The sequence below is a fragment of the Carcharodon carcharias genome, chromosome 16 (genome assembly GCF_017639515.1).
Source record: "Carcharodon carcharias isolate sCarCar2 chromosome 16, sCarCar2.pri, whole genome shotgun sequence".
NCBI lineage: Eukaryota > Metazoa > Chordata > Chondrichthyes > Lamniformes > Lamnidae > Carcharodon > Carcharodon carcharias.
In genome coordinates this window covers 120,823,353-120,848,812 of record NC_054482.1, presented here as the reverse complement: position 1 = coordinate 120,848,812, position 25,460 = coordinate 120,823,353, and the positions used below count along the sequence as shown (strand labels likewise).

The 25,460-nt window shown below is 48.8% G+C and overlaps 1 protein-coding gene across 2 annotated transcripts in view; it reads left to right on the top strand.

Annotated features, from left to right (window-relative positions):
- LOC121289454 (guanine nucleotide exchange factor VAV3) overlaps positions 1-25,460 on the top strand; it is a 232,193-nt gene that overhangs the window by 171,070 nt on the left and 35,663 nt on the right. For both annotated transcript variants that reach the window (XM_041208960.1, XM_041208959.1), the window contains exons 19-20: positions 3,654-3,699; positions 21,449-21,585. In XM_041208960.1, coding sequence (XP_041064894.1) covers positions 3,654-3,699; positions 21,449-21,585 — 183 coding nt within the window. The remainder of the gene's footprint in view (positions 1-3,653; positions 3,700-21,448; positions 21,586-25,460) is intronic.

Genomic DNA, 25,460 nt, shown 5'->3' with positions numbered 1-25,460 from the left:
TGTGTGTGTGTGTGTGTGTGTGTGTGAGTGTGTGAGTGAGTGTGAGTGTGTGTGTGTGTGTGAGTGTGTGGGTGTGTGTGAGTGTGTGTGTGTGTCTGAGTGTCTGTGAGTGTCTGAGTGTCTGTGAGAGTGTGTGAGTGTGTGTGTGTGTGAGTGTGTGTGAGAGTGTGTGAGTGTCTGTGAGTGTGAGTGTCTGTGAGTGTCTGTGAGAGTGTGTGAGTGTGTGAGTGTGTGAGTGTGTGAGTGTGTGAGTGTGTGAGTGTGTGAGTGTGTGAGAGTGTCTGAGTGTCTGAGTGTGTCTGTGAGTGTCTGTGAGTGTCTGTGAGTGTCTGTGAGAGTGTGTGAGTGTGTGTGAGTGTGTGTGTGTCTGTGAGTGTCTGTGAGTGTCTGTGAGTGTCTGTGAGAGTGTGTGAGTGTGTGTGTGTGTGAGAGAGAGAGTGTGTGTGAGTGTGTGTGTGAGTGAGTGTGTGTGTGTATGTGAGAGTGTATGTGTGTGTGAGTGTGTGAGTGTGTGAGTGAGTGTGAGTGTGTGTGAGTGTGAGTGTGAGTGTGTGTGTGTGTGTGTGTGTGAGTGTGAGTGTGAGTGTGTGTGAGTGTGTGAGTGAGTGTGTGAGTGTGTGTGTGAGAGAGTGTGTGTGTGTATGTGAGAGTGTGTGTGTGTATGTGAGAGTGTGTGGGTGTGTGAGAGTGTGTGTGTGTGAGTGTGTGTGTGTGTGTGAGTGTGTGTGTGTGTGTGAGTGTGTGGGTGTGTGTGAGTGTGAGTGTGTGTGAGTGTGTGAGTGTGTGTGTGAGTGTGATTGTGATTGTGAGTGTGAGTGTGAGTGTGAGTGTGAGTGTGTGAGTGAGTGTGTGTGTATGTGTGTGTGTGTGTGAGTGTGAGTGAGTGTGTGAGTGTGAGTGTGAGTGTGTGTGTGAGTGTCAGATTTTCTGCCATTTCTCGCTCTGCTGAATTCCTATAACTGGACACGTTCTCTACTGGTGCTTAGACACGTAATCAGAGGGAAGCAGCGAGTGGTTAATGGGGTGGGCACTTTCTGATCTAAAATCTATCTAGGATGTCAATATGGTTTTTCATGCAGCAATTATGTTCACATCCAATGGAACATTTTGTCTCACTGGATTAGTCAGAATGGAATTTGAAGTTTTGTAATTGAACAGCAGCATAAGGAGATATAGGACCGGTGATCAAAGGCTTGGTCAAAGGGGTGGGTTTTAAGCAGTGTCTTAAAGGAGGAAAGAGAGATGCAGAGTGGATTCGGGAGGGAATTCCAGAGCTCGGGGGCCCAGGCAGTTGAAGGCACGGCCACCAATGATGGACCGATGGAAATTGGGGGATGCTCAAGAGGCCGGAATTGGAGGATCAGAGAGATCTCAGAGGGCTGCAGGTCTAGAGGAGGTTACAGAGATAGGGAGGGGTGTAGGGGCTGGAGGAGGTTACAGAGATAGGGAGGGGTGTAGGGGCTGGAGGAGGTTACAGAGATAGGGAAGAGTGTAGGGGCTGGAGGAGGTTACAGAGATAGAGAAGAGTGTAGGGGCTGGAGGAGGTTACAGAGATAAGGAGGGGTGTAGGGGCTGGAGGAGGTTACAGAGATAGGGACGGTGTAGGGGCTGGAGGAGGTTACAGAGATAGGGAGGGGTGTAGGGGCTGGAGGAGGTTACAAAGATAGTGAGGGGTGTAAGGTCTGGAAGAGGTTATAGAGATAGGGAGGGGTGTAGGGCTGGAGCAGGTAACACAGATAGGGAGGTTTGTAGGGACTGGAAAAGGTTACAGGGATTGGCTGAGGTGTATGGGCTGGAGGAGGTTACAGAGATAGGGAGGGGTGTATGGGCTGGAGGAGGTTACAGAGATAGGGAGGGGTGTAGGGGCTGGAGGAGGTTACAGAGATAGGGAGGGGTATGAGCTGGAGGAGGTTACAGAGATAGAGAGGGGTGTAGGAGTTGGAGGAGGTTACAGAGATAGGGAGGGGTGTAGGGGCTGGAGGAGATTACAGAGATAGGGAGGGGTGTAGGGGCTGGAGGAGGTTACAGAGATAGGGAGGGGTATGGGCTGGAGGAGATTACAGAGATAGGGAGGGGTGTAGGGGCTGGAGGAGGTTACAGAGATAGGGAGGGGTATGGGCTGGAGGAGATTACAGAGATAGGGAGGCCATTGAGAAATTTGATTATAAATATGAGAAATCTAGAATGGAGGTATTGCTTGACCAGGAGGGTGAGTTGGTCAGTGAGCATAGGGGATGATGGGTGAATAGGACTTGGCGCATGTTGGGACAAGGGCAGCAGAGTTTTGGATCAAGTTTGTGCAAGATGGGAGAGTGGTCAGGAGAACGTTCGAGCAGCAGCAAAGGTATGGATGAGGGTTTCAGCAGCAGATGAGCCAGGGTTGGAGTGGAATCAGGAGATGTTATGGAGGTGGAGATAGGTAATGTTAGTGAAGACACAGATATGTGGTCAGCATCTTTTCTTGCAATCAGATATGGGAACCAGAGGTAGGTGCCATGGGGAGTGATGGAGATGGTGACCATGGAACTGAACTCATGGCAATGCAGGGTCTGTTGGAGCTGATGAAGCGGATGCAGTGGAAAGATTTTGGAGGACCAAGCTAAAGATCTTGTAAAAGTTCACAATGTTGTTAATAATTGATTCCAAATTCTGTGTAAATGCAATATCATTTGCTGTGTGACAATTTGTTTTTGAATTGTAAGTTGCTGTCATGTGAAGAATTGAATAATCTTCAGCAAGTGTTTAATAAAGTACATATTCTTATTTCAGATACCAGAAATGAGAGGTTAAACCTATCAGGAAAGGATGAACAGGCTGAGGCTCATTTCTGTAGAAAAAAGAAGGCTGAGGGGGTGACTGGATAGAGATCTGTAAAATTCAGAAGGGATGATATGATAGGGGAGGCATAGAAATGGTGTTTTTACTTGTTGTGGAGACCAGAATTCGGGGTCATCAATGTAAGACAATGACTAATAAATCCAATCAGGAATTCAGGCTAAACTTCTTTACCCAGAGAGTGGGGAGAATGGAATGTGGTTCAGGTGATTAGTATCGATGTATTTAAGGGGAAGCTGGATTAACATGTGAGGGAGAAAGGAACAGAAGAATCTGCTGAATGGAGGGATATCCTTGGAGAGGAGAAGGCGTGATATAAAAATTCAAAATCCTGAGGGGTATGGACAGGGTAAATGGTGAGAAACTTCCCACTCAAGAGAAGATTAAGAACTAAAGAAACTAAAAAAAAACACAATCAAAATAATTGGCAAAAGGAGTAAAAGTGATGTGGGGGAAATTTTTTCACCCAAAGGGTGGTTGGAGTCTGGAACGAACTTCCTGAAAGGGTGGTAGAGGCAGGTTCGATTGAGGTATTCAAAAGGGGATCAGATTGCTACCTAAAAAGAGAGAATGTGCAAGGTTATGGGGATAAGGCAGGGGAGTGGGGCCAGGTAGAATGCTTTTTCAGGGAGCCAGTGCAGAGTCGATGGGCCGAATGGCCTCCTTCTGCACGGCAAGGATTCTGTGTTAGGATGAGATGCAGATGGGGTGGGAGGATGTTCGCGTGGTGCAGAAATACCAGTCAGGCTGAATTTCTGTGCTGTAGATTCTGAGCATTCTGTCTATTAATGGTGTCTCTTTTCTGTTCTTGAATGCAGAAATGGTTCAATGGACACAAGAGCCATGGCAGACACTCAGACCCAGGTGAGTTCAATTTTCTGTTGGCAGTCACTCGCTCTGTTTGTATTGGTTCCTCATGGATTAAAGACACATAATGTTCTGGGGAGTACCGATGAATGCTGCACTGTTGGAGGGTCAGTCCCAAGGGAGTGCTGCACTGTCAGAGGGTCAGTCCCAACGGTGTGCTGCACTGTCAGAGGGTCAGTACTGAGGGAGTGCTGCACTGTCAGAGGGTCAGTACTGAGGGAGTGCTGCACTGTCAGAGGGTCAGTACTGAGGGAGTGCTGCACTGTTGGAGGGTCAGTCCCAAGGGAGTGCTGCACTGTCAGAGGGTCAGTCCCAACGGTGTGCTGCACTGTCAGAGGGTCAGTACTGAGGGAGTGCTGCACTGTCTGAGGGTCAGTACTGAGGGAGTGCTGCACTGTCTGAGGGTCAGTACTGAGGGAGTGCTGCACTGTCAGAGGGTCAATACTGAGGGAGTGCTGCACTGTCAGAGGGTCAGTCCCAACGGTGTGCTGCACTGTCAGAGGGTCAGTACTGAGGGAGTGCTGCACTGTCAGAGGGTCAATACTGAGGGAGTGCTGCACTGTCAGAGGGACAGTACTGAGGGAGTGCTGCACTGTCAGAGCGTCAGTACTGAGGGAGTGCTGCACTGTCAGAGCGTCAGTACTGAGGGAGTGCTGCACTGTCAGAGGGTCAGTACTGAGGGAGTGCTGCACTGTCAGAGCGTCAGTACTGAGGGAGTGCTGCACTGTCAGAGCGTCAGTACTGAAGGAGTGCTGCACTGTCAGAGCGTCAGTACTGAGGGAGTGCTGCACTGTCAGAGGGTCAGTACTGAGGGAGTGCTGCACTGTCAGAGGGTCAGTACTGAGGGAGTGCTGCACTGTCAGAGGGTCAGTACTGAGGGAGTGCTGCACTGTCAGAGGGTCAATACTGAGGGAGTGCTGCACTGTCAGAGGGTCAGTACTGAGGGAGTGCTGCACTGTCAGAGGGTCAGTACTGAGGGAGTGCTGCACTGTCAGAGGGTCAGTCCTGAGGGAGTGCTGCACTGTCAGAGGGTCAGTCCTGAGGGAGTGCTGCACTGTCAGAGGGTCAGTCCTGAGGGAGTGCTGCACTGTCAGAGGGTCAGTACTGAGGGAGTGCTGCACTGTCAGAGCGTCAGTACTGAGGGAGTGCTGCACTGTCAGAGGGTCAGTACTGAGGGAGTGCTGCACTGTCAGAGGGTCAGTCCCAAGGGTGTGCTGCACTGTCAGAGGATCAGTACTGAGGGGGTGCTGCACTGTCAGAGCGTCAGTACTGAGGGAGTGCTGCACTGTCAGAGGGTCAATACTGAGGGAGTGCTGCGCTGTCAGAGGGTCAGTACTGAGGGAGTGCTGCACGGTCAGAGGGTCAGTACTGAGGGAGTGCTGCACTGTCAGAGGGTCACTACTGAGGGAGTGCTGCACTGTCAGAGGGTCAGTACTGAGGGAGTGCTGCACTGTCAGAGGGTCAGTCCTGAGGGAGTGCTGCACTGTCAGAGGGTCAGTCCTGAGGGAGTGCTGCACTGTCAGAGCGTCAGTACTGAGGGAGTGCTGCACTGTCAGAGGGTCAGTACTGAGGGAGTGCTGCACTGTCAGAGGGTCAGTCCCAAGGGTGTGCTGCACTGTCAGAGGATCAGTACTGAGGGGGTGCTGCACTGTCAGAGCGTCAGTACTGAGGGAGTGCTGCACTGTCAGAGGGTCAGTACTGAGGGAGTGCTGCACTGTCAGAAGGTCAGTACTGAAGGAGTGCTGCACTGTCAGAGCGTCAGTATTGAGGGAGTGCTGCACTGTCAGAGGGTCAGTCCCAAGGGTGTGCTGCACTGTCAGAGGATCAGTACTGAGAGAGTGCTGCACTGTCAGAGCGTCAGTACTGAGGGAGTGCTGCACTGTCAGAGGGTCAATACTGAGGGAGTGCTGCACTGTCAGAGGGTCAGTACTGAGGGAGTGCTGCACTGTCAGAGGGTCAGTACTGAAGGAGTGCTGCACTGTCAGAGCGTCAGTACTGAGGGAGTGCTGCACTGTCAGAGGGTCAGTCCCAAGGGTGTGCTGCACTGTCAGAGGATCAGTACTGAGGGAGTGCTGCACTGTCAGAGGGTCAGTCCCAAGGGTGTGCTGCACTGTCAGAGGATCAGTATTGAGGGAGTGCTGCGCTGTCAGAGGGTCAGTACTGAGGGAGTGCTGCACTGTCAGAAGGTCAGTACTGAGGGAGTGCTGCACTATCAGAGGGTCAGTACTGAGGTAGTGCTGCACTGTCAGAGGGTCAGTACTGAGGGAGTGCTGTACTGTCAGAGGGTCAGTACTGAGGGAGTGCTGCACTGTCAGAGCGTCAGTACTGTGGGAGTGCTGCACTGTCAGAGGGTCAGTACTGAGGGAGTGCTGCACTGTCAGAGGGTCAGTACTGAGGGAGTGCTGCACTGTCAGAGGGTCAGTACTGAGGGAGTGCTGCACTGTCAGAGGGTCAGTACTGAGGGAGTGCTGCACTGTCAGAGGGTCAGTCCTGAGGGAGTGCTGTACTGTCAGAGGGTCAGTCCTGAGGGAGTGCTGCACTGTCAGAGGGTCAGTCCTGAGGGAGTGCTGCACTGTCAGAGCGTCAGTACTGAGGGAGTGCTGCACTGTCAGAGGGTCAGTACTGAGGGAGTGCTGCACTGTCAGAGGGTCAGTCCCAAGGGTGTGCTGCACTGTCAGAGGATCAGTACTGAGGGAGTGCTGCACTGTCAGAGGGTCAGTCCCAAGGGTGTGCTGCACTGTCAGAGGATCAGTACTGAGGGAGTGCTGCACTGTCAGAGCGTCAGTACTGAGGGAGTGCTGCACTGTCAGAGGGTCAGTACTGAAAGATTGCTGCACTGTCAGAGGGTCAGTACTGAGGGAGTGCTGCACTGTCAGAGGGTCAGTACTGAGGGAGTGCTGCACTGTCAGAGGGTCAGTCCCAAGGGTGTGCTGCACTGTCAGAGGATCAGTACTGAGGGAGTGCTGCACTGTCAGAGGGTCAGTCCCAAGGGTGTGCTGCACTGTCAGAGGATCAGTACTGAGGGAGTGCTGCACTGTCAGAGGGTCAGTCCCAAGGGTGTGCTGCACTGTCAGAGGATCAGTACTGAGGGAGTGCTGCACTGTCAGAGCGTCAGTACTGAGGGAGTGCTGTACTGTCAGAAGGTCAGTACTGAGGGAGTGCTGCACTATCAGAGGGTCAGTACTGAGGTAGTGCTGCACTGTCAGAGGATCAGTACTGAGGGAGTGCTGCACTGTCAGAGGGTCCGTCCCAAGGGTGTGCTGCACTGTCAGAGGATCAGTACTGAGGGAGTGCTGCACTGTCAGATCGTCAGTACTGAGGGAGTGCTGCACTGTCAGAGCGTCAGTACTGAGGGAGTGCTGCACTGTCAGAGGGTCAGTACTGAAAGATTGCTGCACTGTCAGAGGGTCAGTACTGAGGGAGTGCTGCACTGTCAGAGGGTCAGTACTGAGGGAGTGCTGCACTGTCAGAGGGTCAGTCCCAAGGATGTGCTGCACTGTCAGAGGATCAGTACTGAGGGAGTGCTGCACTGTCAGAGGGTTAGTACTGAGGGAGTGCTGCACTGTCAGAGGGTCAGTACTGAGGGAGTGCTGCACTGTCAGAGCGTCAGTACTGAAGGAGTGCTGCACTGTCAGATGGTCAGTACTGAGGGAGTGCTGCACTGTCAGAGGGTCAGTACTGAGGGAGTGCTGCACTGTCAGAGGGTCAGTACTTAGGGAGTGCTGCACTGTCAGAGTGTCAGCACTGAGGGAGTGCTGCACTATCAGAGGGTCAGCACTGAGGGAGTGCTGCACTGACAGATGGTCAGCACTGAGGGAGTGCTGCACTGTCGGATGGTCAGCACTGAGGGAGTGCTGCACTGTCGGATGGTCAGCACTGAGGGAGTGCTGCACTGCCAGAGGGTCAGTACTGAGGGAGTGCTGCACTGTCGGATGGTCAGTACTGAGGGAGTGCTGCACAGTCGGATGGTCAGCACTGAGTGAGTGCTGCACTGTCAGATGGTCAGTACTGAGGGAGTGCTGCACTGTCGGATGGTCAGCACTGAGTTACTGTAATTCTTTGTTTAATATACTGCTTTCTGGGTTGAAGTTATTATTGACAATGCTGGCATTTCTTACCCATCCCTAATTGTCCTTGAGAATATGCAGTCCATGTGGTGTAGGTACACCCACAGTGCTGTTAGGAAGGGAGTTCCAGAATTTTGACCCAGTGACAGTGAAGGAACGGCGATATATTTCCAAGTCAGGATGGTGAGTGACTTGGAGGGGAACTTCCAGGTTGTGGTGTTCCCATCTATCAGCTGCCCTTGGCCTTCCAAGTGATATAGGTTGTGGGTTTGGAAGGTGCTGTCTAAGGAGCCTTCATGAGTTCCTGCAATGCATCTTGTAGATGGTACACACACTGCTGCTACTGTGCGTCGGTGGTGGAGGGAGTGAATGTTTGTGGATGTGGTGCCAATCAAGCGGACTGCTTTGTCCTGGACGGTGTAAAGCTTCTTGAATGTTATTGGACCTGAGCTCATCCAGGCAAGTAGGGAATATCCCATCACACTCCTAACTTGGGCTTTGTAGATGGTGGACAGGCTTTGGGGAGTCAGGAGGTGAGTTACTCGCCGCAGGATTCCCAGCCTCTGACCTGCTTTTGTAGCCATAGTACTTTTATGGCTAGTCCAGTTCAGTTTCTGGTCAATGGTAATCTCCAGGACGTTGATAGTGGGGATTCAGTGTTGGTAATGCTATTGAACATTAAGGGCAGATGGTTAGTTTCTCTCTTGTTGGAGACGATCATTGCCTGTCACTTGTGTGGTGTGAATATTACTTGCCACTTGTCAGCCCAAGCCTGAATATTGTCCAGGTCTTGCTGCATATGGACATGGACTGTTTCAGTATCTGAGGAGTTGTGAATGGTGCTGAACATTGTGCAATCATCAGCGAACATCCCCACTTCTGACCTTATGATGGAAGGAAGGTCATTGATGAAGCAGCTGAAGATGGTTGGGCCGAGGACACTACCCTGAGGAACTCCTGCAGTGATGTCCTGGAGCTGAGATGACTGATCTCCACAACCACAACCATCTTCCTTTGTGCTGGGTATGACTCCAACCAGCAGAGACGTTTCCCCTGATTCCCATTGACTCCAGTGTTGCTAGGGCTCCTTGATGCCACACTCGGTCAAATGCTGCCTTGATGTCAAGGGCAGTCACTCTCACCTCACCTCGGGAGCTCAACTCTTTTGTCCATGTTTGAACCAAGGCCATAATGAGGTCAGGAGCTGAGTGGCCCTGGCAGAACCCAAACTGGGCATCAGTGAGCAGGTTATTGCTAAGCAAGTGCCACTTGATAGCGCTGTTGATGACCCCTTCCATCAGTTTACTGATGATGGAGAGTAGACTGATGAGGCGGTAATTGGCTGGGTTGGATTGTCCTGGTTTTTTGTGGATAAGACATACCTGGGCATACCTGAACCAATTCCATTCACTCTACATGATATCAAGAAACAGTTGAAGGCACTGGATACTGCAAAGGCTATGGATCTTGACAATATTCCGGCAATAGTATTGAAGTTTCGAGCTCTAGAACTTGCTGCGCCCCTAGCCAAGCTGTTCCAGTACAGCTACAACACTGGCATCTACCCAGCTATGTGGAAAATTGTGCACTGTATCCCACTGTGGTGCCACCTCTGCTGGGTCTGTCCTGCCGGTGGGTCAGGACATACCCAGGGATGGTGATGGTGGTGTCTGGGACATTATCTGTAAGGTATGATTCTGTGAGGATGACTATGTCACGTTGCTGCTTGCCTAGTCTGTGAGACAGTTCTCCCAATTTTGGCACAGGCCCCCAGATGTTAGTAAGGAGGAGTTTGCAGGGTCGATATGGTTGCGTTTACTGTTGTCGTTTCCAGTTTCGATACCTTATGGACTTTGTAGCAGTTTGATACAACTGAGTGGCTTGCAAGGCCATTTCAATGAAGACTCAGCCACGTTGCTGTGGGCCTGGTGTCACATGTAGGCCAGACCAGGTAAGGACGGCAGATTTCCTTCCCTAAAGGACATTAGTGAACCAGATGGGTTTTTATGACAATTGATGATAGTTTCATGGTCATCATTACTGAGACTAGCTTTCAATCCAGATTTATCAATTGAATTGAAATTCCACCAGCTGCTGTAGTTGGATTTGAACCCGTGACCACAGAGCATTAGCCTGGGCCTGTAGATTATTCGTCCAGTGACATTACCACTCCATAATCGCCTCCCACTAATGATCTAATTGAATGGTGAAACAGACTCAAGGGGCTGAATGGCCTCTACCCAGTGTTGCTATACTTAGGGATGTGGAGCAGGGCCATTGTGGTGTGGGCAGTAATGGGGTGATGTGGACCAAGGGGGATGTCATGCTGCTGAATTTCCAGGAGTTTTATAAACCTGCAGAGTTTTTTCCTCAAGAAATGGACAGAGAACAACTTGCATTGATATAGCAGCTTTAACATCATAAAATGTGCCAAGATGATTCACAGGAGCATCATCCAGACAGATAATTCCAGCCAGCCACATAACGAGATATTTGGACAGGTGACAAAATGCTTGGTCAAAGAGGCAGCTTTTGAGGAGCATCTTGAAAGAGGAGAGAGGGAGAAGGAGGGAAAGATTTATGGAGGAAATTCCAGAGTTTAGCGCAGGCACAGCCACCAGTGGAGGAGTGAAGGAAACAGAGGAATGATTTCCACACACACACCATGTCACACAGAGCAGTCTGTATATAATCTCCTTCTCAGCCAGCCACACATTCCTGCTGAATTTCACAATTTGTTTTCACTTGTTGCCACTTGTGGTTTCAGGTACAGTGTGAGAACTCGCTCAAAGCCAAATGTTGAGTCAGTGGTTGGACAGAGTTTGAACTCAGGCGATTCTGCCTCTCTCCTTCCAATCATGTTTTCACTTGAAGAGCAAAGAATAAAGGTTCTGTTTTTCTAATCGAAGTTTCCCAAGATTGGTTAGAACTTTAAATGAGAGCTGGAACATAGTAACAGGAGGAGTCCATTCAGCCCCTCATGCCTGCGCTGCTATTTAATGCGATCATGGCTGATCTGCAATCTAACACGATACCCTTACCCCTTAATACATTGGACAACAAAAATCTATTAATCTCAGATTTAAAATTAACAATTGATGTAGAATCAATTGCTGATTTATGGAAGAGAGTCCCAAATCTCTCCCATCCTTTATGTGTAGAAGTGTTTCCAAATTTCCCTCCTGAAAAGCCTGGCTCTCATTTTTAGATTATACACCCTAGTCCTAAACTCTCCAACCAGTGGAATCAGTTTCTCTCTGTCGACCTTATCGGTCCCCCTTTATGTCTTTAAAACATCAATCAAATCACCCCTGAGTCTTCCAAATTCCAAGCTTGTGTAATCTTGCCTTGTAGTATAACCCTGATAGTCCCGGTATCACTCTGGTAAATCTGTGCTGCACTCCCTTCACGGCCAGTACATCCTCCCTGAGGTGTGGATCCCAGACTGTTCACAATCCTCCGGCTGTGCTCTAACCAGGGCTTTGTGTAGCTGAAGCAGGATCTCACCCCCTTGTATTTGCATCCGCGAGATAGAAAGGCCAGTATTTCATTAACCTTTTTGATTATTTTCTGTACCTGTTTTTGATATTTAGGTGATCTGTGTACCTGGACCCTCCACTCCACCCCCCTCCGCCCCCCACCGCCGACTCAGGTCTCCAGACCTCCACCTGTTTCCAACTTTTCACCATTTACAAAGTGCTCTGTTCTATTCTGTTTAGATTCAAAATTGATGAGCTCATATTTCTCTACCTTGATATCCATTTGCCGCAGTTTTGTCCTTTCACTTAATCTATCAATATTTCTTTGTAATTTAATGCTTCCACCTACAATGTTTACAATACCAAATATCTTTATGTCCTCAGTAAAATTAGGATCCAATTGCAGGTCCAGAGCGGATAAGGAATGTTCCTGGCAAGTTAGAATTTGTCCAAACAGTTGGAAAAGAATCAAAGTGATGTATAACGTCAGCACTGAGAGCAGATTCATGCCAGATTTGTAATAAGTGCCACAGCGGGTGGGAGAAAGGATGTTTTACCCATTAGCCACAGTGGTGGCTTTTCACGCTGTATCGTCCCATTCCCGGTGCGTCTCTACCCATTAATAATTCATTCCTGGGAAACTGGCCTCTGATTCACCCGCCCTGCTGTCACCTCAGACCTTCAGTAATCCAGGCGACATGCTCAAAACTGCCCCTGCATAGAGCTTGCTCTCTTCCAGGGATAGGAAGCTGCTGGGAACTGATGGCTGCCAAAGGGGAGGAAATGTGCTGCCCCCAAATTTAGTGACCCCTCCCTCGGGTGCCTGCTGGATGCAGTGAAGGCCCAACACATAATCCTCTACCCCAGCTCTGGCCGCAGACCAGCAAGCAAGGTCACCAATCCAGCCTGGGAAGCGGTGGTAGTGGTGGTCAGCACCAATGCCCTGCGGAAGGGGTCAGTCACCCAGTGCCGCAACAGGATGAATGATCCCCTCTGTTCCATAAGTCACTCTTCTCATCACTCTCAACTCTCACACTCCCAAACCCATCACACACCCACGGGGATCTCACACCTCAAGGGACAACACCACTAACTCTCACACACACACTCACATCCCCATCAGCCTCATACCCTCTGGAGCTCACACCCTCATCCTGTCCATGGCTCTGCTCACCACACAAACACTCCACCAGGAGCCATGTGTCCTGCTCACACTCTCTCCAGCTGTTCCCATGCAGGAGAAGCTGGTTCACACCAGCAGGGAGAGGTCCCAGACCCGGGGGGTGGAGTGGCCCACGTTAGGCCCCTCACTCACTGTGAGGAGTGTCCATCGTGCTGACTGGTGAGGGTGTGGATCGTATCTGCGGTGACGATGAGGTCAGCAGTGAACACCCCCATGAGAATCCTACACCACATTTTGCCTCTCTCAACAGAAACATGAGTTTTCTGACGCTGCTGCCATGCACTCATTATCTCTACTTTAGTTCACAGGGAGCACTGCCAAGCGACCGACACCCTCAGCCAGCCAGTCCCTCAACTCTATCCAGGTCCTCATCTCCAGTTAGCTCCCTGGAACTTGGGGGACTGCTGGGGGAGAGGCATCTGTGAGGCCCGAGTCAGATGATGAGCCTCTGGATTCAGCCTCCCAACTCATCCTGGAGAGTCAGCAGGAGGTGAGGGACCATCGCGCAGAGCTGTTGGAATCCTCAACAGAGTGGCACGCGAGTCGGAGGGGTGTGTCCGCCTGCTCTCTGATGAAGTGGTGCCCACATGTGTGCGTCTGGAGGTCTCCATTGGGAGGATGGCGGACACCATGGAGAACCTGGTCCAGCAGAACACAGAGATGCGCGCAGACTCACAATCCATTGCTGGAGCCATGGGTGAGTTCCTGCAGTGACAGCGCGAGAGGGAAACAGGGCACCTCGATGTCCTTCCAGGTGCTCCCTCCCCTCAAGGGGTCAGGCCGGAGCCCTCAGGCACCTGAAGAGAGGAGGAGCAGCAGCTGGACACCCCTGGGTCATCCACTCAGAAATCTCCCCCCGGGCCCCCTTTGCCTGTGACCCTCATCCACAGGGAGCAGCTGGTCCACAGGAGGACAGCCAAAGCAAGCCGGGACCTTCAAGGCCTTGGCTCTATATAGGACAGACACTGAAGTCATCAGAGGCAACAGAGCCAACCATAGCACAGGCTGATTCCACCCCTGCTGCGGATGTCAGGGCAGCACCTAGAAGAAGTGGTTGGTCTAGATAAGTTAACAAATTCTTATCACAGGTGGTTACACGGGTGAACATGTTTTGTCACTTTATAATCTGAAAATATATTCACTTTCTCTGAATAATGTGTAATGGTGTCTTTCATCTGAATTGACAGGCTTTGCGAGTCCTCCCCCTGCATCCCCCCCACTCACAGTTCAGCTACTCACAGCTGGACCACGAGTGTATCTGGAGGGAGAAGTGTGTGTGTGGCAGGGCCTTTCAGAGCCTCGTGCCAGCCTCTCCCACACACATGGATCCTTCCTCCATCACCTTCACCTCACTGTCCTGAGCATTTCCGATGCTGCCTGCTGGGGTTCACTTTCAATTGTCCATCTGATCCGACCTGCCTCTCGGCCCACCCACTGACCTCACTCCCATGAAGCACCTGTGCCCGTCCAACATGAGTCAGTCCCACCCACTGACCTCACTCCCATGAAGCACCTGTGCCCGTCCAACATGAGTCAGTCCCACCCACTGACCTCACTCCCATGAAGCACCTGTGCCCGTCCAACATGAGTCAGTCCCACCCACTGACCTCACTCCCATGAAGCACCTGTGCCCGTCCAACATGAGTCAGTCCCACCCACTGACCTCACTCCCATGAAGCACCTGTGCCCGTCCAACATGAGTCAGTCCCACCCACTGACCTCACTCCCATGAAGCACCTGTGCCCGTCCAACATGAGGCTCCGCTCACTTTAGTTTTTAACACGATGGTTGTAGTGAAATATATTGTCAGCTCCCCTGACCTTCCCCTCCCCCAGTCACCCATGTCCTTTCCCCCATCACTGTTGACCCCCACCCTCCCAGCCTCACCTTCCACCTCCCCACCAGCACCCACCAACCTGAACCCTTGTCTTTCCAGGATGTCCAGGTGAACGTGTACATTCCCTACCTTCCCGAGAATCCCACCCCCATCCAAACTGCCCTCCCCGACCTCCCCCTTCCCACCCCCAGGGTCCGTGTCTGCCTCCGAGTCCCCACCAACCACCCCCGTCGTCCCTGTTACTATCGCAACCTTTCCCCCACCCCAACTGTACAGGCTCCCTCTGCCCCTCTCACACTCACCATTCCCTCCTACCATGCCCACCCTTAGTTCGCCCTCCAGGAGGCAGTCATTGACTTGACAGAGCCCTCCCTTACACATTCACCTGGACGTACCCCCACTTGCTCCCTCTCCACCCTTACCCCCTCCTCCCTCTGGACAACTTCCTCTCCCTGGGGTCCTTCCTGCCCCCGGACTCCTGCCCCCTTACAATCTCCTTCCTGCTCACCACCCCCCCCTCCCCCAAACCCTTCCTCCCCCCAAGCCCTTCCTCCCCCTGGATGCCTTCCTCCCCCCCCAGACTCCTTCCTCCCCCCCGGACTCATTCCTTCCCACCGGACTCATTCCTTCCCCTGGACTCCTGCCCTCCTACGACCTTCTTCCCTCCCCGCCCCCCCACAAAGACTAGCCCCCCTCCGAAATCCTGTCCCCCTCTGCACTCTTTCCTCCCTCCGAACTCCTTCCCTTACACCTTCCTCCCCTCTTACACCTACCTCCCTAGTTTCTGCATTAGCCCTGTTACACCAACCTCCCCCGTATTCCCTTCCTCCCTCCAACCTCGCCACCCCCCCCACACCTTCACTCCTGCCTCCAAACCTCACCCCTCCATGGTACACCTTCTTCTCCCAGTCAAACCTAGGCCTTCCTCTCCCACTCACAGCTGGATCTTCTCTCCCTGGCCGATCATCTGTAGCAGCCCATGGCCAAGACCGGGATGTCCCGAATCAGACCTGAAGCATCAACGGAGACCTCCCACTTTCTGTGAGTTGCTTCATGGTGGATCCAAGTCCATGAGAATCCACCCAGCAGACGATGCACGTGTCGCTCCAGCGTCCGGTAGCTGGTAGAGGACTCCAGCAGCTTCTGCCCTTGGATGTCCACAATCTGAACAAGGCCCTAATGCCAAGTCCCAACTTCTGCATGTCACACTTGCCCTGACGTGTTCTGGACTGGCGTGTTTTCCCGCCAATGTGTGCGGTAAATTTGAGGTGGGAGGATGATTCTGGTGTGCAGGGCTTGTAATTAAATGCAGATGTATTAAAATGATGTCTCTGACGTGGCTGGCCATTGACGTGTGGAGTGGACAATCGCAAACGGCTCTCACGATGATGCGAAACTGCTTTTTGACCTTCTTGCCATAATGTCCGTTCATGGCCGCCCGATGCCAATAGGGACAGAAAATTCCTGCCTGAGGATCACCGAGATGTTATTGGCTCATTTCTGGGTTTATGATACTTCCTGATTTGTTCTAACTTTGGTCCCAGGTTTTCCAATCGCTCTGTCTGCTTTTTGTGATTGATACTATTCCTATTTAGCAATGAACCTAGTCCCAGTCCTTTGTTAATGATCCAGTTCTTGATTTGTAATTGATCTAATTCTAATTGTGTGAATGTCCCGCACTTTGTGATGAAGTCCCAGTTTCTCACTGAGTCTTTTGACTTAGATCCAGTTGCAGTTTTGTTATTGATCAATTTCATGCTTTGTGATTGGTTCATGGCTGATTTATGATTGACCCAGTTTTAATTTTATGAATGATTTGGTTGTATTTAATCCAGTTCTGCTTCTGTATTTGACCCATTTGCTGTTTTGTGATAGTTTAGTGTAAGAATTCACTGATACAGGATTAGCTCTGGGAATGAAAGGGAGTCACATGGGTAGACAGGGAATGTTTAACAACTTGAATGTGTAACTCAGCTACATCACTTTGTCTAAATGGGCAGGGGTGCAGGACCAGGAGGTAATTGTAGAGAAGAATATCAAGGTGCAATGAATATCGGGTGAGAAAGATAGCATGAGAGTAGGAAACAATAAGGTATTAGGTGGATTCAGTGTAAGAGGGAAAGTAATACAATCTAAATTAGGGTTACTGTGCATATCTGTAACTGCACGGAGTGTAGTGATGAAGATCGGTGAGGTGGAGATGCAGATTGTCATGTGGAAATATGATGTTATGGCTATAACAGAAATGTGGCTCAAGGAAGGGCAGGGCTGGATGTTAAATATTCCTGGATGTGAGGTATTCAGGAAAGGAGGAGGAGTGGCAGTATTGATTAAAGAGAACATTGCTGTACTGGAGAGAGAGGATGTTCCAGAGGGGTCAAGGACAGAATCTATTTGGCTAGAGCTATATTCTGATCACAGAGAATGTTACCACTGGATAAATCAGACCCCTGGGTGGAACCCGGCTTGGAAGATCCTTTCTTATTTTTTTGTTTAGAAACGTGGAGGGTGGCTACTGAACAGAGTGACAGGAGTCAGCTAATGAACGTTAACACATGAATAAAACATTTATTAAATGAAAAAAGATGAACCATATTGCAATATTTCTTCACCCACAACGATATCTTTACAGATATGGACAGATTTGTAAATATAACACAAGTTACAAAAGCTCTTATACTCTCAAGTTCACAGCAAGTACACAGTCCATGTAAACCAATAGATGACCTGTGGTTAGACACACCAAACTCTACAACCAAGTGACAGATGCCACCCCAATCAGATGCTATGGATTTCTCCTCAATTCCCACAGACGCTTATCACACTGTGAGCCAACTGGCCTCACCGAACTCTATGTTTCCAATCTCCACTCTCAAAAGAACCCGCTTTGGAATCTTCTCCCAAACACTGCTTTCTCTCAGCCCCATTCCACAAGGGTCCACCTCCAGGGATTTGAACTCTTTCCCTCTGATGTTCCTCTCCCAGGATCGTCACGTACATTCAAATTTCCTTACACACCCTCTCTCTCAAATGCTCAGCTGTGTCAACAGAACACCACTGCTTCACAGGCCAGTCCAAGGAGTCACCAACCTTTGGCTGTCTCCTCGGGTCTTCTGAATTCTCACAGGCCTATTTTGCTTTAAGTCTGCATCCTGCAGGTTTTTCCCTTTAAGCTTGGAGCCTTCCTCTGCTCCTCACTCTTAACTTCACTTAACAGGACCTTTTCCAAACACCTGTTCTTCCATTGGCTAGAAGGTCTTCTTGGAACAGTTTTCTTTTTCCTTAGGACCTGCTCCCTGCAGTTCCCTGTCCCAGTAGACTATTAACATGTTTGTGTTTCCCTTGAGACCCAAAACTCACTCGACATTCATTGTTACTTTAACTTTAAAGCAACTCATCTAAGTTTCTTAGACTTATTTTACTCAGTAGTCTGTTAGTATATCCAGCTAGAGGGAGATTAAACTGCTCCTTTCACCTTAGACCATAATCACCAACTGAACTCAAAATGATTTTCTGTGTCTCTCTGTGTAGGTCCCCTGTTTCTAGGCAACAGCCCAGTTTTCTACATTGTTTTAACTTTTCTAAACAACTTCACAAGTCATAAAACCTCATTAAAAACACAAGGTGGGCTGGAGGGCAACTTTTAAAATTAAACTAAGTATCAAGCTCCCGCTTTCTTAACACACAAATACAGAAATGCAAGTTAAACCTGAACTTAGAGTTACACCTTATTCCTAACACACACACACAAACATACATACAACTTAGTAAAACCATCTCCAGTTCCTAACAGCTCAGGAACAAAAAAGATGCAGTTACATTGCTCTGTGTAACCTATGAGCCACCAACTAGTGGGGAAGACATAGAGGAACAAATTTGGACGAAAATTACAATGAGGTGCACAAGTTATCGCGTGGTTAAGATGGGGGATTTTAATCATCCAAATATAGGCAGGTTTTCCAGTCCGGCCTGTGGTGGGAACACATCTTTTGGAGAGGCAGCCAAAAGCCCATTGACTTTCAGCAGGGCTGGAAAATCCCGCAATAAACTGGGATATCAGCAGCGTAAAGGGCAGAGAGGGGTAACCGACCCTCGAGTGTGTTCAGGAGAATCTGCTATAGCAGTCTGTGTCCAGTTCAATGAGAAAGGACGCACTGATGGACATTGTTCTTGTAAATGAGGTGGGCCAAGTGGATGAAGTGTCAGTGGGAGGACATTTAAGGGGCAGTGATCATTGCATCGTAAGGTTTAGGCTGACTATGGAAAAGGACAACGGACAATCACAGTTAAAATATTTAACTGAAGGAAAAGCTAACTTCAATGGGGTGAGAATGGATTTAGCCCAGAGACATTAGAATCAAAGATTAGCAGGAAAACTGTAACTGAACAACAGGCTACATTTAAAGAAGAGAAAGGTCAAGTACAGCCAAGGCATGTTCCGACAAAGGGGAAAGATAGGGAAACAAATCCAGAGCTGCCTGGATTACAGAAGAGATAGAGGGTAAAATGAAACAGAGAAAGTGTGTTTATGACAGGTACCAGGTGGATAATACAAGCGAGAACTGAATATGGGAGGTTCAGAAGGCAACTGAAAGCAAATAAGAGAAGCAAAGAGGGAGTATGAGAAGAGACTGGCAGCTAACATAAAGGGGAATCCCAAAGTCTTCTACAGGCTATAAACAGTAAAAGGGTATAAAAGGAGGAGTAAGGCCGATTAGGGGTCAGGTAGAGGATTTACGCATGGAGTTGGGGGTGTGGCTGAGGTATTAAATGAATACTTTGGAGCTGGCATTACCAAGGAGGGAGGTGATGCTCAGGTCATGGTGAAAGAAGAAGTAATTCAGACACTCGAAGGGTTTGAAATTGATGAGGAGGAGGTATCGGATTGGCTTTCTGTACTTAAAGGTGACAAGACACTGGGACAGGATGAGATGCATCCAAGGATAGCGAGGGAAGCGAGATTGGAAATTGCGGGGGCAATGGCCATAATGTTTCCATCTTCCTTATACTCAGGGCTGGTCCCAGAGGACTGGAGAATTACAAAACCCCCTTGTTCAAAAAGGGCTGTTAAGATTAACCCAGCAACTGCAGGCTGGTCAGTTCAACCTCAGTGGTGGGGAAACTTCTAGAAATAATAGCTTGGGACAAAATTAATAGTCACATGGTAAAATGTGGGTTAATTAGGTAAGTCAGCATGAATTTGTTAAGGGAAAATTGTGTTTAACTGACTTGCTGAGTTTTTTTGAAAAGGGCAATGCTGTTGATGTGGTGCACATGGACTTCCAGAAGGCATTTGATTCAACAGACTTGTGAGAAACATTATAGCTCCTGGAATAAAAGGGGCAGTAGCAACATGGGTGTGGAAGTGGCTGAGTGTTGGGAGATAAAGAGCAGTGATTAATGGATGTTTTTTGGGCTGGAGGAATGTTTCCAGTGAAGTTCCCCAGGGGTCAGTGTTGGGACCCTTGCTTTTCCTGATGTATATAAATGATCGGGACCTTGGGACGCAGGGAACAGTTTCCAAATTTGCAGGTGTTATAAGGCTTGGAAGCATTGTGAGTTGTGAAGAGGATAGGGCAGAACTTCAGCAGGACGTACAGGGTGGTGAAATGGACAGACAGGGGGCAAATGATGCTCAATGTGGAGATAAATGAAGTGAATCATTTTGGTGGGAAGAACATGGAGAGACAATATAAAATAAAAGGCACAACGCTAAAGGGGGTGCAGGAACAGAGGGAGCTGCGGGGATATGTCATTGAAGGTGGTAGGACAGGTTAAGAGCACAGTTAATAAAGCAATCAGTCTCCTGGGCTTTATTAATAGGGTAATAGAGTACAAGCCTAAGGAGGTTATGTGAAACTTGTATATGACAAGTTTGGCCTCAGCTGGAGTACTGCACCAGTTCTGGGCTCCGCACTTTAGGAAGGATGTGAAGGAATTTTAGAGAATGCGGAAAAAATTCACGAGAATGGTTCCTGGGATGAGGAACCTCAGTCACCAAGATAGTTTGGAGAAGTTGTCATTATTTCCTTGGAGAAGAGAAGGTTGAGAGGAGATGTCATAGAAGTATTTAAAATCTTGAGGGGTCTAGACAGGTTAGAAAGGGAGAAAATGTTTCCATTGGTGGAAAGATTGAGAAATTGATGACACAGATTTAAAGTAATTGGCAAAAGAAACAATGGCAAAAAGCATGAGAAAGCGCAGCAAGTGTTTAAGATCTGGAATTCGCTGCCTGAGAGTGTGGTGGAGACAGGGTCAATCGAGTGGTTAGGATCTGGAACGCGCTGTCTGAGAGTGTGGTGGAGACAGGGTCAATCGAGTGGTTAGGATCTGGAATTCGCTGTCTGAGAGCGTGGTGGAGACAGGGTCAATCGAGTGGTTAGGATCTGAAATGTGCTGCTTGAGAGTCAGGTGGAGACAGGGTCAATCGAGTGGTTAAGATCTGGAATTCTCTGTCTGAGAGTGTGGTGGAGACAGGGACAATCGAATGGTTAGGATCTGGAATTCTCCGCCTGAGAGTGTGGTGGAGACAGGGTCAATCGAATGGTTATGGTCTGGAATGCACTGCCTGAGACTGTGGTGGAGACAGGGTCAATCGAGTGGTTAGGATCTGGAATGCACTGCCTGAGAGTGTGGTGGAGACAGGGTTAATCGAATGGTTAGGATCTGGAATGCGCTGCCTGAGAGTGTGGTGGAGACAGGGTCAATCGAGGATTAGGATCTGGAATTCTCTGTCTGAGAGTGTGGTGGAGACAGGGTCAATCGATTGGTTAGGGTCTGAAACGCACTGTCTGAGAGTGTGGTAGAGACAGGGTCAATCGAGTGGTTAGGGTCTGGAATTCTCTGCCTGAGAGTGTGGGGGAGACAGGGTCAATTGAGTGGTTAGGATCTGGAATTCTCTGTCTGAGAGTGTGGGGGAGACAGGGTCAATCGAGTGGTTAGTATCTGGAACGCGCTGTCTGAGAGTGTGGTGGAGACAGGGTCAATCGAAGCTTCCAAAAGGGAATTGAATCTTTATCTGAAAAGGTGCTACAGGGGGTGGGCAAGGTGGTGGAGTAGCATGAGGTGAATTGCTCTTGCAAAGGACCAACACAGACAAATTGGGCAGAATGGCCTCTTCCTGTGCTTTAAATATTCTATGATTCTGCAGCATCTGATGTAACCAGCTTTCTGTTTCCAGGATTACCCAAGATGCAAGTGGTGAAGCGATACAATGGGACCCCTCAGCCTCCTCCATACACCGGACCGGCTTTACACATTCAGCTAGGAGATATTATCGAGGTTGTCCGTGCCGAGGCTCACTACACCTGGTGGGAGGTAGGCATAACCCTGCACAGCAGGACAGATATGGAGAAAGTGGCTCTTCTCCATTAGAACATCACAGATTACAAGATGAGAATGTCAGTTGTGTCTCCTTGGATTTTGCTGTCACCAGGGGGTCAGAATGTTCTGCATTTAAGCTACACTCCAGAGATTTCAGGCCAAAATCGAAGAGAACAGTCTCAATTCAGTACTGAGGGGATGCTGCACTGTCGGAGGGTCATTAGTTAGGGAGTACCATGCTGTCAGAGGGTCAGTACTGAGGGAGTGCTGCACTGTCAGAGGGTCAGTACTGAGGGAGTGCTGCACTGTCAGGGGGTCAGTACTGAGGGGGTGCTGCACTGTCAGAGGGTCAGTACTGAGGGAGTGCTGCACTGTCAGAGGGTCAGTACTGAGGGAGTGCTGCACTGTCAGGGGGTCAGTACTGAGGGAGTGCTGCACTGTCAGAGGGTCAGTACTGAGGGAGTGCTGCACTGTCAGGGGGTCAGTACTGAGGGAGTGCTGTGCTGTTGGAGATGGCATGTTTCAGGTGCGATGCTAAACTGAGGCTCATCTGCCCCAGGGGATTGTGTTAAAGAACCCATGAAAATATGAGATGGAGAGCTGTGAAGCTCTCTCCAGTGTCCTGGCTAATATTTGCCAATGTATATCACTCAGCTCATTCCGTTATTATAACATTATAGTTTGTGGAATCTTGCTGTGCACCAATTGGCTGACATGTTTCCTTCATAAAAGGTGTGACTAAACAGCAGAATTGATTATGGATAATATTAAAGTGCTGGAGAGAGGGAATATCAAGGAGGGGTCAAAGACAAAATCTATTTGGTTAGAAGTAACGAACAATAGAGATAGCATTACATTGCTCAGTGTCATCTATAGGTCACCAACCTAATGGGAAAGATCCAGAGAAACAAGTTTTCAAGAAAATTACAGAGAGGCGCAAAAACTATGCATAGTTAAAATGGGATACTTTTATTATCCAAATATAGACTGGAATAGTAATAGTGCCGGGGCAGAGAGGGGCAAGAGGTCCTTGAGTGTGTTCAGGAGAATTTTCTACAGCAGTCTGTTCCCGTCCAATCAGAAAGGAGACTCTGGTCGAGCTGGGGGGGTGGGGCCATGTGGATCAATTGTCAGTAGGAGAACAGTTAGGGAACAGTGATCATTGTATCATCAGGTTTAGGTTGACTATGGAAAAGGACAAGGAGCAATCCAGAGTGAGATTAATGAACTGCGGGAGGGCAAATTTCAGTGGGGTGAATATGAATCTGGCCCAGGTAAAGTGGAATCAAAGTTTGGCAGCAAAACTATAATGGAACAATGGGCAGCCTTTAAAGAGGAGATGGTTCAGGAGCAGTCGAGGCCCATGAGGTGGGGGGGGTGGGGGAAGGTCAAACAAACAAACCCAGAGCTCCCTGGATGGTGAAAGAGATAGAGAGTAAGATAAAGCAGAAAAGGTGCATGTGACAGATGTCAGGTGGATAATACAAGGGAGAACCAGACCAAATATAGAAAGCTCAGAGGGGAAGTGAAAAAAACAATAAGAGAAGTAAAGAGAGTATGAGAAGAGACTGGCAGCTAACGCAAAAGGGAATCCCAAAGTCTTCTACAGGCATATAAATAGTAAAAGGGGGAGTAGTGCCTACTAGAGACCAAAAAGGAGATTTACACATGGGGGCAGGGGACATGGCCGGGGTATTAAATGAATAATTTGCATCTGCCTTTCCCAAGGAAGGAGGTGCTTCCAAAGCTGTAATGAAAGAGGAGGTGGATAAGACACTGGATGGATTAACATTGATAAAGAATATGTATTTTGAAGGGCATTTAGGGATGAGCTGTAAACGTAGACCGAGCTGTCGATGCCCACCTGTCATGAATAAATAACAAAAAAGAAAGACTGTCTTTACTTAAAGTTGATCGGCCATGAGGATAGGGTTCTGAGGGAAGTGGGAGTGGAAATTGCAGCCTCACTGGCCACAATCTTTCATTCTCCCTCAGAATAAAGGGTGGTGCCAGAGGACTGGAGAATTGCAAATGTTCCAGCTTTGTTCAAAAAAGGGGTGTAATGATAAACCCAGCAACTGTAGGCCAGTTAGTTTAACTTTGGTGTTTGGAAAGGTTTTAAAAAACAATAATCAAAATCAACCATCACTGGGTCAAGTGTGAGTTAACTAAGGAATGCTTGCTAACTTGATTGGGTTTTTCGATAGAGTAGTGCATAGAGTTAATGAGGGTAATGCGGTTGATGTGGTGTGCCTGCACTCCCAAAAGGTGTTTGATAAAGTGCCTTATCTCAGCTTTGTCAGCAAAGTTGCAGCCTGTAGAGTAAAAGGGACGGTAGTAACATGGATACAGAGTTGGCTGAGTGACAGGAAACAGAGAGAGTAGAGGTTAATAGGTGCTTTTCAGACTAGGGGAAGGTTTGTAGTGGAGTTCCCCAGGGGCCAGTGTTGGGACTCTTGCTGTTCCTGATATATATTAATGATCTAGATGTGGGTGTATAGGTCACAATTTCAAAGTTGACAGATGATACAAAACTTGAAATTATTGTGAATTGTGAGGAAGGTAGTAAGAAACTTCAAGAAGCTATAGACTGGCTGGTGGGATGGCTGGACAAGCAACAGATGAAATTTACTTTATCCTTGGAGAAAAGAAGGCTGAAAGGAGACTTGATGGAGGTATTCAAAATCCTGAGGGGTATGGGCAGGGTAAATAGTGAGAAACTGTTCCCACTCAGTACGGCATCAAGAACTAGAGGGCACAGATTCAAAATAATTGGAAAGATGAGTAAATGTGATGTGAGGAAATTTTATTTCACCCATTTTGGGTGGTTGGAGTCTGGAACAAACTTCCTGAAAGGATGGTGGAAGCAGGTTCAATCAAAGTATTCGAAAGAGAATTGGATTGCTACCTGAAAAGAGAGAGTGTGCAAGGTTACGGGGATAAGGTAGGGGAGTGGGACTAGGTGGAATGCTCTCTCAGAGAGCTATTGTAGACTAGGACCAAAAGACCTCCTTCTGCCCTGTAGAGATTCTGTGATACTGTGATTAATGCAGAGAAATGTGAAGTGATAAATTGGAATAATAAGGAGAAACAATTTAAAATCAAGGATACAATTCTAAAGGGGGTGCAGGAGCAGAGAGACCTAGGGGTATATGTGCACAAATTGTTGAATGTGGCAGGACAGATTATGAAAGCGGACTTATAAAGCACACAGAATCCTGGGCTTTATATGTAAGAGGTATAGAGTACAGAAGCAATGAGGTTAAGATAAACCTGTGTAAAACACTGTTTCAACCTCAACCGGAGTATTGTGTTAGGTTCTGGGTGCACACTTTAGAAATGATGTGAAGGCATTAGTAAGGGTGCAGGAAAGATTCATGAGAATGGTCCCAGGGATGAGGAACTTCAGTTGTGTAGATAGATTGGGAATTTTTTCCCTGGAGAAGAGGAGATTTGATAGAGGTGTTCAAAACCTTGAAGGGTTGAGACAGGGTAGATAGGGAGAAACTGTTCACATTAGTGGAAGAATTTTGAATCAGAGTACACAGATTTAAGCCAATTGGCAAAAGAGCCAGAGGTGACATGAGCAGAAATATTTCTGTGCAGTGAGTGGTTGGGATCTGGAATGCACAGCCTAAGAGTGTGAAGGAGGTAGGTTCAATTGAGGATTTCAAAAGCATACCTGACGAGAAAAGATTGACAGGGCTACAAGGAAAAAGCTACAGGGGAGTGAGACGGTCAGAGTTTACCTGAGAACCACCATGACACATTGGGCCAAATGGACTCCATCTGTGCTGTGACCATTCTATGGCTCAAAATTCAAAAGCAACTTCACTGACTATGAAGTGATTTGGGATATGGTGGAGCAA